The sequence below is a fragment of the Chlorocebus sabaeus genome, chromosome 15 (genome assembly GCF_047675955.1).
Source record: "Chlorocebus sabaeus isolate Y175 chromosome 15, mChlSab1.0.hap1, whole genome shotgun sequence".
In the NCBI taxonomy this organism is placed as follows: Eukaryota; Metazoa; Chordata; class Mammalia; order Primates; family Cercopithecidae; genus Chlorocebus; species Chlorocebus sabaeus.
Genome location: NC_132918.1, coordinates 18,618,752 through 18,631,218, shown reverse-complemented (window position 1 = coordinate 18,631,218; position 12,467 = coordinate 18,618,752). Strand labels below are relative to the sequence as shown.

The 12,467-nt window shown below is 42.3% G+C and overlaps 1 protein-coding gene across 6 annotated transcripts in view; it reads right to left on the bottom strand.

Moving 5' to 3' along the window:
- The window catches only part of TNIK (TRAF2 and NCK interacting kinase), a 395,124-nt gene that overhangs the window by 111,903 nt on the left and 270,754 nt on the right, over window positions 1–12,467 (bottom strand). For all 6 annotated transcript variants that reach the window (XM_007972103.3, XM_007972104.3, XM_007972105.3 and 3 more), the window contains 2 exons: window positions 5,231–5,285; window positions 3,169–3,247 (listed from right to left, as the gene is read on the bottom strand). In XM_007972103.3, the coding sequence (XP_007970294.1) occupies window positions 3,169–3,247; window positions 5,231–5,285 (134 nt within the window). The remainder of the gene's footprint in view (window positions 1–3,168; window positions 3,248–5,230; window positions 5,286–12,467) is intronic.

Here is a 12,467-nt window from a genome sequence, read left to right as displayed (position 1 = left end):
ATGAAGAGTTCATGGCGCTGTCTCCACAATGGCGCCCCCTTTGGTCAGGTATTGATATACACACTGAGAACAATGCATTTAACCCGATAACTCATTTAGGTAGAGAATAGCTAGAAAAAAAGGTTTTTTTAAATTATACTTTAAGTTCTAGGCTACATGTGCACAACGTGCAGGTTTGTTACATATATATACATGTGCCATGTTGGTGTGCTGCACCCATTAACTCATCATTTACATTAGGTATATCTCCTAATGCTATCCCTCCCCTCCTTCCCCTCCCCAAGAATAGCTAGAAATAAAAGAACATTTTGGAGTTTCGTCTCTTGGTCAGGGGAGGGGGTCTTTTTCTTTTAAATAATTTTAAAAAAATAAACAAAATGTTTCATTTCCTCTCAAACACTAGAGTCTATTAAAGTAAACTCTAACTTACTTCAAATCACTTTGGACCTGCGCTTTCAAGATAAAATACTCTGAAGTGTTTAAATATTTTCACTTAAAAACTGGTGGAATTGTATTGCAGAGAAATGGGAGCTATGTCTGCTGTCAAGTATCATGTGCCTGGAGGCTGCACCACTACCTCTACAAAGGCTGGGATCCAAGTGTGAAATGGCACATTATCAGGGCTACTGTTTCCCTAGTCACTCTCTAACAATCAGGTTACTTTTCCTTTCCCTGTATGACAATATGGGACTTTCCCATAGCTTTCCTACCCAGCTTTCCTTCCACATCAGGGAAAGGTGTGCAAGGTGGCAGGATGAGATGAAATTGGCCTGGACTTCTCAGTGTTTCCAAACTTCTCCAGCTCCCTCCAGCATTATTAAAAATTAGTTTTTGTCAAAAGTTTGAAGCTGAAAAATCAGCCTGCCTTGTCCTAAAAGTCTGTATTTATCAAACAAGGTCAGCACACCGTTGATCTTTTCGGATCTCAGTCAGTAAAAACCAACACTGTAGGGCAAGGGCTGTTCACTCACTTTTCTGTGGGGTCAGGCAGGTCACAAAAAGGGGTGGTGCAGACCATGGTTAAGATGAAAACAGGAAATGTGGCCAGGTGCGGTGGCTCATGCCTGTAATCCCAGCACTTTGGGAGGCCGAGGCGGGTGGATCACGAGGTCAGGAGATCGAGACCATCCTGGCCAACACGGTGAAACCCCATCTCTACTAAAAAAAATACAACAAATTAGTCAGGTGTGGTGGCGGGCACCTGTAGTCCCAGCTACTTGGGAGGCCGAAGCAGGAGAATGGCGTGAACCTGGGAGGTGGAGGTTGCAGTGAGCCGAGATCGCACCACTGCACTCCAGCCTGGGTGACAGAGCAAGACTCTGTCTCAAAAAAAAAAAAAAGAAAAAGAAAAAGAAAAAGAAAACAGGAGATGTATACTAACCAACTGACACCAGCTTCTGAGTTGGGGGGAGGTGGCAGCTGGAGGAGGACAATCACTTGTCCTAAATGGGAGTAGGAGCTAACATCTTTTTGCAGGCACTTCATTGCATCTTTGCAAGAAAAAGGCCAGAAATCTAAATGTAATGCTCAACTGACAGATTTTTAAGTGTTGCCAATTAATACACATATTTTTAAAATGGGGCGTATGACCACACTGTGACAGCCAAATACATCTGTGGAGGGCCAGTTTGTCCTCCTCTGCGGAAAAGCTCAGAATACGTGTCCAGCAGCAGTAAAGGGAGACAAGGAGAAGACAGGGCAGGGAACAGGGTAAGTAAAGCCCTGTATACTGTATACTGCAGACTCAGCTCAGCTGTCACGCAGGAACCTAGCAGAGGGCTTTGTAGTCTCACTGTCGCTTCCAGGGAAGAGAACTGAGCCAGTCCCCCTCCCTGGGAGTCTGATCCAGGGAGAGGAGAGGAAGCAGGGTGTTGGGGGTGCTTTGCCGATCACATGATGTATGATACCCAATGGGAGGGCTGTTGCTGGGGAGAGAAGGGTTGTCTTGCGCCACAGTGACCCTCTGCAGAGGAAGGAGGGGCAGGAAACGCTCTGCCTCCTTGTTACCAATAGCAACTCTCACTCCCCTCGCAGGGCCCGGCTATTCTGAGGCTGCCATCTCTTTTCTGGCTGTTTCCTTCCCTCTTTCTGTGCAGCATGCCCTTTCCTCTGTTCCACCAGGGTGGCTCTCATTAGTAGATGACTGGTAGTAATTAAGGCTGCCTCCTGTGTGGTAGAGGTGAACCTGTGGGTGGGTGGGAAACATGAGGGTCGCAGTCAAGCACCTGATCATGAAGGGCTATGGAAAGGGGCAGAAGGATCCTGTCCCTTCATGGTCTCACCGCCCAGGACTTATTTCTAGAAAAAGGATAGGAGGTCGGAAGTAGTGAAGGAATTGACCTCAGTGCAAGAGTAATCCGAGATTCAAGAATGTATCAGGGAGGATACACCATTTCCATAGGAAGAAAGGAGGAAGCAATGAATTTTGGTTATGGAATAATAAGATACAAAGATCCCAACTATATAATTATCCCAAAAAAGTCAAAACATCCAACATCTGGCTTAACCTGCAGAACTGTTTCCCAAATGTCAGTCATATCCTATCAACATAATTTTTGCCTTTACTTCACACCACTCATACTACTATTCATGTAGTAGTTTCCTTTAAATTAAGCCACCATTTTATGTAAGTTTATTAAAAGGAAAAGTTAAATTGCTGCCCCAAATAAGAAGCCAGTATCACCTGCCATATGTGAAAACAGTCGTAAAAACAAAAAAACTGCAAATGCTCATACACGTACCAGAGAAATAATCTCCGACATTAACTGGTGTGTATATGCACTTAGGGAATGATTGTTGTAAGGAATAGAAGAGAAATCAGCCAATCTAAACTATCACCCTCTCTGATAAGGTGTTCTGTGCTGCCAGGAAAGATATGACTTGGAATTATAAATCAAAGAGCTTTCATGTTATTACTTGGGCTTCACTTACCCATTCTGGCTAATGATTTCTTACCTTAAAGGTGGAGGAATAAAGACTTGCTGTACAAACAGTAGATACTCCATATGTACTTTAAGACGAATGACAGCATATGGAAAGTAATTCACCAAGTCACAATACATGTTAGTCTCATTCTATCCGTAGGACCTAGGGATTAGAGCTAATCCAAAATAGAATCACAAGAAAACCTCACCCTTAAATCTGCAAAACATCGAAGACCAAACTCACCACTTCTTAGACTTCAGCCGAGGCGCTGGGTTCCGGGGGATGAGGAAGAGAGCTCTCATAGGGTGCATGTCACAGAGAGCTGCAAGAGACCAAAACAAGGGCCAGCTACAGTTAGGAGGCCAAATTCAGGCCAAGCTCATCTTGGCTGTGCAGATAATGCTGCCCAATGACCCACTGAGTTTACACACCATGATTGAGCACGAAGTCAGAATATCCAAATGCTTCCATTTGACGAACATTTGAAAGATCTAATGTCCACTTACAGGAGTCTCAAAATACAACATGGTTCACATAGCTACTGCTAACGTTTCTAGTGAATACACGTTTACTTCATATTTAAGGAAACTAAGTTAAAGGGTCAACAACCAGCCATCTTGCCGTGAATGACCACCTGACATTGAAAGTAAATAACATCAGATGACAACTACAATGGAGATGGTAAGCTACGTTTAATTAGTAAAAGACTAAGCCATAAATAAAAGACATTTGATTATCCCATCTATTTCTTACACATTGACAGCTCATCCAAATGCAATGTTATCTACACAGATTTTTGGAGTCCAAAACACCAGCCCAGAGCCCCATTTTCTCTGTTTCCAGATATCCTGAATGGCTTTTCAGGTGTCATAACGGGTTTTCTTTCATTTTGTTTTTAAATTCACTGGCCCCAGGAAGCCCAGAGGATTAAGTCACACAGAGTCTGGCAGAAAAACAAAGTTATAAAAAGATCTCATCTTGTAAACATGACATTATCGTTTATAGTGAAAGCACTCATATGTTCTTACTTTAATAAAAATATTTTATTAGTTTACTTTTCAAATATCTGGGAGAATTTCTACTTTGTAGCTAGAATAAGAATATGTGCTCCCTAAAAGCCAAAGGATTCTGTGGGCAGAAGTTTATTTTTAGCCCTGTCTACCACTCATCAAGAATGATAATATGGTTTAAGACTGCAATATATTATTTTTCTGATTCACACATGCCTATTAGCATTGTGAATGAGGGCAATTTCGTCAACCAGCACTCCAAATCAATCATGCTACAGATGAGTTCTACCAATTCTAGACTGAGAAGTAAGAAAACGATGACAACCTGAAGGTGAAAGTCTTAAGTATAACGACCTGTCATGCAAATAAAGGGCCTATTTTTGTACCGGTCCTTTGAGATGCAGACACCAAGGATATTACTGGGTAAATTACTATGTGAATGGAAACAGGGAAGGAGCCAGGCAGTATGGGAAGTCATCACATTGCTATGCAAGTCTGACCCTGAGTGAAGGAGAGAGGGAGAAAAGGTAGGTGGAAGGGTCCCAGAGTGTCCTGCAGGTCTTGCGAAGTCACAGGGTATTACTTGGGTGAAAGCTGTCTACGAAGGAATCTTGTGTCCTCCAGGAAAGGGCCTGCCTTAATATCCCCACTGTGCTAGGTCACTGGTGGGGAGTGGCCCTTCAAAGGTGCGGCCTGGTGCCAATGCAGCAGCTGGGGCTGTCAACCAGTTATACTTCCTATATAGAGATCCGTGAGGCACAGTCTCCTGACAGAGACTCTCTGCCAGGGCCAATACTCCAAATCTCAAGGAACTGAGATTCTCAAGACTGCTGTAGCCCTAGCCACTCTGCCTCAAATAGAAGGGAAATCTAAAATGTTAAACATCAGTATTTTAAGAGGAGTAATAGCAATTTATATAACCCGTACACTGAAAATTAATTTTGGATTTTCATACATTGGAGTTTATAGTCTTGTGAGTTGGTCACGGTTTTATGTTAGGTGAGGAGTAGTCCAGAATAAATGATGTACAGAATCTGTACAACAAACAAGACTCCCCAAAGTATGCTTTCTTTTTCTTCCTTTTTTTTTTTTAAATAAAAACAGGATTCTCCCACTGCTCTGAAATGAATGGATTCCTGGTTGATTTAAGATGATTCTGCTTTCTAAATATGCCAGCTTGAATCCATGCAGGGCTCGGTGTAGTGGAAGTAAAGCAACTGCAGCTCCTGGCAAGGAAACTTCAGTACCTGCAGAGCAGACCAGCAACAGATTTCACCCCAGAGGAGGGTACTTACGGGGAGCACCTTCTGCCATTTCAATGGCGGTGATTCCCAAAGACCACAAGTCACTCTGAAAAAGAAGGGGCAGACACACACATAAATTCAATAGACAAAGGACAACTTGGTTAAACCTGGTAATTGCTTCAGAACTGCCTGTGGGAAAGTCATTCAGTTGTCTGTTTACAAACCTGTTTCTTCCACTAACCTTCAAAGCAGAAACGGTCTTACTCACTTTTCATTGACAGTACCATTCATGGTGTCTGGCACATGGCAGCTTATCAATAAATGTATGAAAAATGAATATACAAAATTTTTAAATTCATTACTGAAATTTATCTGTGAATTGAACCATAGGAAATTGCTGCTATTTGACTGTTTATAACACCATCATTGAGCTATAATTGTCATATAATAAACTGCACATAAAGTACACCATTTGATAAGGTATAACATAGGGATCCTCCTGTGAACCCATCACCACAATCAAAACAGTAAACATATCCATCATGCCCCAAAGATCTCATTTGCCTCCTTCCTTTTCTGCCTGAACCCACCCCCACTCTCCTGTCCCTAGGTAACCAATGATCTGCTTTCTGTCACTGTGAATTAGTCTGTAACTTCCAAAGTTTTGTATAAGTGAAATAATATCATGTGTGGTCTTTTGTATTCGGTCTCTTTCACATAGAATAATGTTTCTGAAGCCCATCCATGTTGTAGCACATATCAGTATTTCACTCCTTTTTATTGCTGTGTAGTATTTCATTCTATGAACGTATCACGGTTTTTGCATTTGGACTGTTTCCAGTTTGGGCTATTACAGATACAGGTGCTGCAAACATTGGTGTACAAATCTGAGGGTGTATGCTTTTACTTCTTTTAGTTAAATACCTGGGAGTGGAATGGCTGGATCAGATAGTAGGTGTTATTTATATTCAATTGTTTTTAACTATAAAAACAGCAATTTCATATCGTTTTACCTAGTAAGATGAGGACACGGAGACTTTTTGATGATGGCATTCACTGACGTCTCTCTTGTGCTTAGATCAGAGTTGGGCACAGTAGGAGGTACTCAATGTATTTGTTGAAAAGATAAATACGGTCGATTTTGTGAGTAGACTAGTATGTACAATAGAGGCCAGTATACCTTTATATTACTTCTTAGGCTCAGACTGACTTTTATTCTCTGAACAGAATTTTCTAGGCTAATGCCTCCACTTTTACCTGTACAATCTCAATCTCTAACAATATTCTCCTCCCATACTCTGTCTGTGGCTCAGTAGTCTCTAAATATTGCATGAGAGGGGGAAAACCAAGAGATGGGGAAAACCTGGTTAGAAAACACCAAAAAGAGGCTTGCTACCTCAGTTCCACAGCAGATTGGTAAGAAAATCTAGTATCAATGGCCCATATCCTAACATAGATATCTCATTTTAAATACCTCATGCATTTTGTACATTTTTCAAAATTCTCTCAGATTAGAGTGATCAAAGGTAAGTTTCCTTGCTATTGCCATCAAACAAATGTCAAGACCACATGAAAAAGAGGTGTAACTGGAAGAGAGCTTCATAAAATTCATAACCTTCATGCTGAGTCATTCCCTAGAACTAAGTTTCTCAATATCCTGTGAAGTCACACTCAGGGCTGTTCAGTAATTGGGCAGAGGCCTGCACAATGTGGAGGTGGCTTTCTAGGGGATCTAGCCTCTTGCCTAAAGTGCAGTCTACCTGAGAGCAGGTGGCTGGGGCACATGTGTAACCTCACACTAGGAGCAAGGGGGATTCTTTAAATGTTACCAGTTCTCAGTTCAACCGGGAATAGCAATGCACCTTCACAACACTATCATTCTAAGACTCCAAGGAACTCTGTGCATACAACACAACTCACAAAGGCAACTCTTGTCCCTTCTCTTTGTTATGTTTCAAGATATACACAAAGATTTTCATTAAACGCAATCTGCACCCCACGTTTCTCTAGCCTAGCAAGTGACTGAGTTTCCCGGAGGCTCTTGGCCTCGCTGAGTGAGGTTATTTCCAGAGCTGACGGGGAAGGTTCAGCTCATCTATTACAAGTTGGCTCAGGAGCAATAACTGGTAAAGATGGAAATGCAGTTCTATTGTACCTGGGGTTTTATGGTTGATAGACAAAGATAATCATTTGGGAACATGAAAGAAACAGAGTCATTTGCTGTTCAGGAGGCTTTAAACAGGAAACACAGCAAGAATAGTCTGGAAATGGTGGGTTGGCTCTTAAGGTCCCTGTGCTATTTCGATAAGACTCTAGTATCTCCAGGCCTTGGTAGTTCTACCACCATTTTCCCCAAATCCCTCGGAATTGAGTGTTTCTATAGTGTGAAATAAGGCACAAGTAAGAAGGTGGCAGCCAGGCTCCATGGCCCTAACTGCAACAGAAGGGTCCAATTTAAATGGCTTTCAAGTCCAGGAAGCTTTGAGCTGGGTTGAAAACCAATACATGTGAAACAAAATGATAGTTCTGGGGTAAGAAGAACGCAAGGCCAGGCCTCAGATCAGGGAGAAGGAAAATGCTCAGAAGGTCCAGACACACTTCTGCCTTTGGATCTTGACTCAAGCTGTTCCCTCTGCCTGCAGCACCTCACCAGTGATGTGCTGGCTGACTCCCTCACCTCCCCAAAGCCTGCTCAACCCCTGTGTTCTCAATGAGGACCACTGGGACCTCCACCCAGCGCTGCTCATTCCCCTTCCCCATATTTGTCCCCCACAGAACTAACCACCTCTAACATACGACATGTTTATTCATCACTAATTTACCATGTTTTGTGTTTGTTGCTTGTGCCCCTTACCTCCAGCACACATACCTAAGAACACAAGAGCCACAGGGCAAGGATCTTTGTCCTGTTGTCAGATGTATCCAAAGTACCTACAACAGTTCCTGGCACACAGTAGGCTCTTAATAAATATTTATTGAATGAATGAACAAATGAAAAACACTTGAAAGTAGCAAAACCTAAGTGTTCTCGGGCTGGTAGACTCTTTACACATCATCTGGCTCAACCTTTCATTTCGCAAATGAGGGAAAGTGACTTACCCAAGATCAAAGAGCAACTTAGCAGCTGGTTTTAAACCAAGCTGGGTCTTCTGCTTCCTAGGCCAGTTCTCTTTTAACTAGCATCACAATCTAAGGACTGGAGTATTCACCATTTTTCCCCGTATCAATTATTATAAAAATGCATTTTTAATCCATAAGATAATTCCTTCAGATTCCTACTTTGTCCGTAGGTGACTGAAGGTGCTGGTAATTCAATAACGGTGCTGAGATTCAGTGAGGTACTCCAGCTTCATACTATAAAACTGGCCCCAATTTCCCAATGGCAACATGGATTGGTAGAAAGAAACGGGTATTGATTGATTGATTGAGATGAGGTTTCACTATGTTGCCCAGGCTGGTCTTGAACTCCTGGGCTCAAGCAATCCTCCCACCTTGGCCTCTCAAAGTGTTGGGATTACGGTCATGAGCCACCGCACCCAGTTGAGAATAGGCTTTTAAGTCAGGCAGATCTGGATTCAAATACTGGCTTCTAATTTAGCTACATGCAGAATGTTGCTCAGAGCTTAGCTTCTCAATTGCACAATGGAAATAACCGTGGCATGCGTGTATTGATCAGGTATGCTTCTAGCACAAAATCTGGCACAGAGTACGGCTCAAGAATATTGATTGCCTTCTCCTCCACTGTCAGATGACACTGCCTTTGCCTGCCCAACTTAGTCTTCTATGATATTCCTCTATTTAGTTGTGGCAGAAATTGTTTATTGGCTAACCCAGTGGTCATTTTCAACCCTCATTTTTCTTGCGGCTTCCATTTCAGAGTATAGCAAAGCCACACTTGCCTATCCTGATGCCGCTGCAGCTAAGGATGGCAGTTAGGGATGTGACATAGTTTTCTCCAATGAGACATAAGCAAACATCTTCTGGGAGCTTCTGCTTTTCCTGAAATAAGGGACGAATATAGCTGGTGTCTTGCTAACTTTTTCCCACTTCTTAGTGCCTTGAATAAAAATATGATATCTGGAGCTACAGCATCCATCTTGCAACCATGAGTTATTGCCAACAAATTGATGATGCCGGGACAGAAAGCTAGGAGCTTTGGCTTCTGAAGACATCAGTGAACCATCACATCAACCCTGGACTGCCTGCCTCTAGACTTCTGGTGACATAAGAAACGTAAGTACAGACAAAAGCATTCCTAAGTGATAATACATATACAGCAATAATTTGAAGAAACATACTTTGACAGCAGGGAAATGGAATGGTCTCATTTGTTCAGTAATCCTGGATTTATCCCACAGGAAGCAAGAAGGTTTAGGGAAAAGATATGTACTTTGTTTAGTACACATCATCTCAGAATCCCTCTTGAGCAGCCTTTCCCTAAGCCCCCAGAACACTTCTTTCAAACCAAAGGTCACAACACCACAAATACCTGTGCATACTCTGCTAAGTCACATGACCTAGCTGATTCTGCTGCTTCCTTAAGCCTTCATTTGATATCAATGTTAGAATTTTTTTTTTTGGCTGGGGTTCTCTTGTTTTCCAAGAGGAACATTTATATTCCTGGCCATATATACCCAAAGCTGCTTGTAAGCTACACTTAACTGCCCATGCTAGAAAGCCATAAATGTCCTCGACAGGCCTTGTTTAAGCCTTTGGATACATTAGTGAGTCCCGAAGACACTTCAGAACTTAAATAAAGGAGAAAATGCTCCAATTACGACTGGCAAGACAGATCACAGGAGACGAGAAAGGGAAGGGGGAAGAACAAGATGAGGAAAGAGTCAGAGAGAGATAAGTTTCGTTCATGGCCATGGTATGACTCATTTTGGCAGGAGCTGGGTAATTCATTATTCCAGAGGTGCTGTGCAGCCTAGCCTGTGGCATGATTAATAGCCTAGCGCTGTGTGCATTATAAACAGAAGAGAGACAAATTCTAGTGCCTTTGGGAAGGCAGAGGCAAGACAGAACTTTTGGCTGCTGGAAAGGGTAGGAGTGGGGAACAGCTGATACACAAGCAACTTGAACAGAACAAGAGAGCATTCCTTCTGGGGCTGGTCTGCTCAACACAGTGAAGAAAAGCAACACTTTCAGATGTCTGAACCAGCCACACAAGAATGAGAGGCTGTGTGGCACAAGACAAGAACCCCAATGGCCACCATGAGGTAGAAGGTGCCTATGCTCTGCAGCCAGACTCAACTCTGACACAACTAATAACTCTGAGCCCATTTTCTCAACTGCAACATGAAAAGAACACCTATCTTGCAGGATTGGTAAGAGAATTCAATAAGGAAATATATGCAAAGGGCCTAATATACAATGCAGTACACGCTGCATTGGGTATTCAACAAATGTGGGTACAGATAGACCCTTAGGGCCAGATATCATCACCTGGCAGTTCAACCAGCAAACCAGAGTCAGGTAAGATGGCAGGGAGCTCTGGCACTCAGTGGTGCTCAAAGAGGTCACAAGGACCGTGCGGACATAAACAAGAAGCTTACAGGAAGCAAACAGGAAAACATGTGTCCTCCTCCCTCCTCCTCCTCGCGAGGTCTCCCGTTCTCTATTGCTCCCTGCTGGCAGAGCCTGATAAGTAGTCAGATGGACAAACAGAAGGGAGGACAGCTGAGTCCTAGCTCTATTAGCACAAAGCAGAGGGCAGCATGGCAGTCCAGAGTTGACAGACAATAGCTTAATAATGGGCACAGCCAGCATATTTTATTCTATCAAGTTTCACAGAGCAGAAAGTAGTCTTTTGTTGGGTAACTTATTTGTAACCAGTTTTTTTTGAAATGTTCCAGGTGGGAAAAAGAAATGAATGCATTGTGTGTATGGTCCCTAGGGACAACATTTTAATTGAGTGGTCAAAGTTATAGAGAAGCAGATTCTGGCTCAATGTAAGCAGATAATTAGAGGTGTATAACACAAATATGAGGTTGAACCACATGAAACTGTTGCCTTTTGGGGGTAACAAATGGCCCCAAATAGCAATACTTCCATATTATAACATAAACACAAACTATCTATAATATATATGTATACATTAAGTACTATATATTGAGTATTTACCAAGTGGTGGACACTGTATTAATCCCTTTATGTATATTCTCACTTTATTATAACCTCGGAGTAAACAATTTATTATTCCCATTTTATGCAGGTTTACGAAAAGTTAAATAACTCCCCTGAGGTAATTTGCAAATAGGAGGCAAAGTCTAAACTGGTCCTGTCTGACTTCAAAGGACTGACTCTTATTAATTATATTATATATTTATATACTATGTTATCTAGACACAGAACTCAGGTGGTGAGTTAGGGTCATTGAGGAGGAGATAGTTATTAATAATCCCATTTCACACATAAAATAAACTGAGGACAGAAATCTTTAGTTCTTTGTCCATTTTCACTTGTTACGTGACCAAAGGGAAAATATTAGAATAGCTTACTCTCTTCCCTTGGGGATCAGCATGCTGCCTGGAGGAGGTACTGCCTGCATTTGACTAAGGAATCCTTTATAGGTGGGTGTGAACAGGAAGCCACAGAAATATGTTGAATAGGAGTTTCAGTTTCCTGTTGGTGACACTAATGTGCTATCTGGGTCACCTTCCTTCTGATCGAATAGGGAAGGACCTTTGTTTGAATCTCAGTAGACAGATGCCAGGACTTGTTTGAGAGTGTAAACGCATCATTCTGCAATCTGAATATTGTCCTCTCAGGTGACACCCTGCGCAGTGGAAACTCTACCACTAGTTAGGTTGCTCACTTGATTTCCAACTGAACCTCTTACTTAGAAGAAGTATTTGCACCCTGCCCGAATAATGCCAATTATCTGTGACACAGGGGAAAAGAGTACTTTCTCTCCACCCAGAGCACAATATTCACCCAAACGCTGGAGGAGACACCCACGTCTGCAAATAATCTGCAGTACCTGTGTGAGAGTCTCATAAACAGAGTTTAGGCGAATCATAAACAACAGTGGCACAGATCAGGCCTAAGGACAGGAATCTGGTGGGGAGTGGGATGAGGGGGTACGCCATTTCACTGTGCATCTCTTACTTCATTGGCTTAATATAAGAGCAAGGCCTGTTTATGGCAAAAAACATAACAGGACAGAAAGATATAGAAAATAAAAAATTTTAAGTTTTCCATTCACATGCCCTATTCAAAAGTAAATACTATTAAGTTTTTCCAGGTTCTTTATAGATTTCCCGTGTGTGTGTGTGTGTGTGTG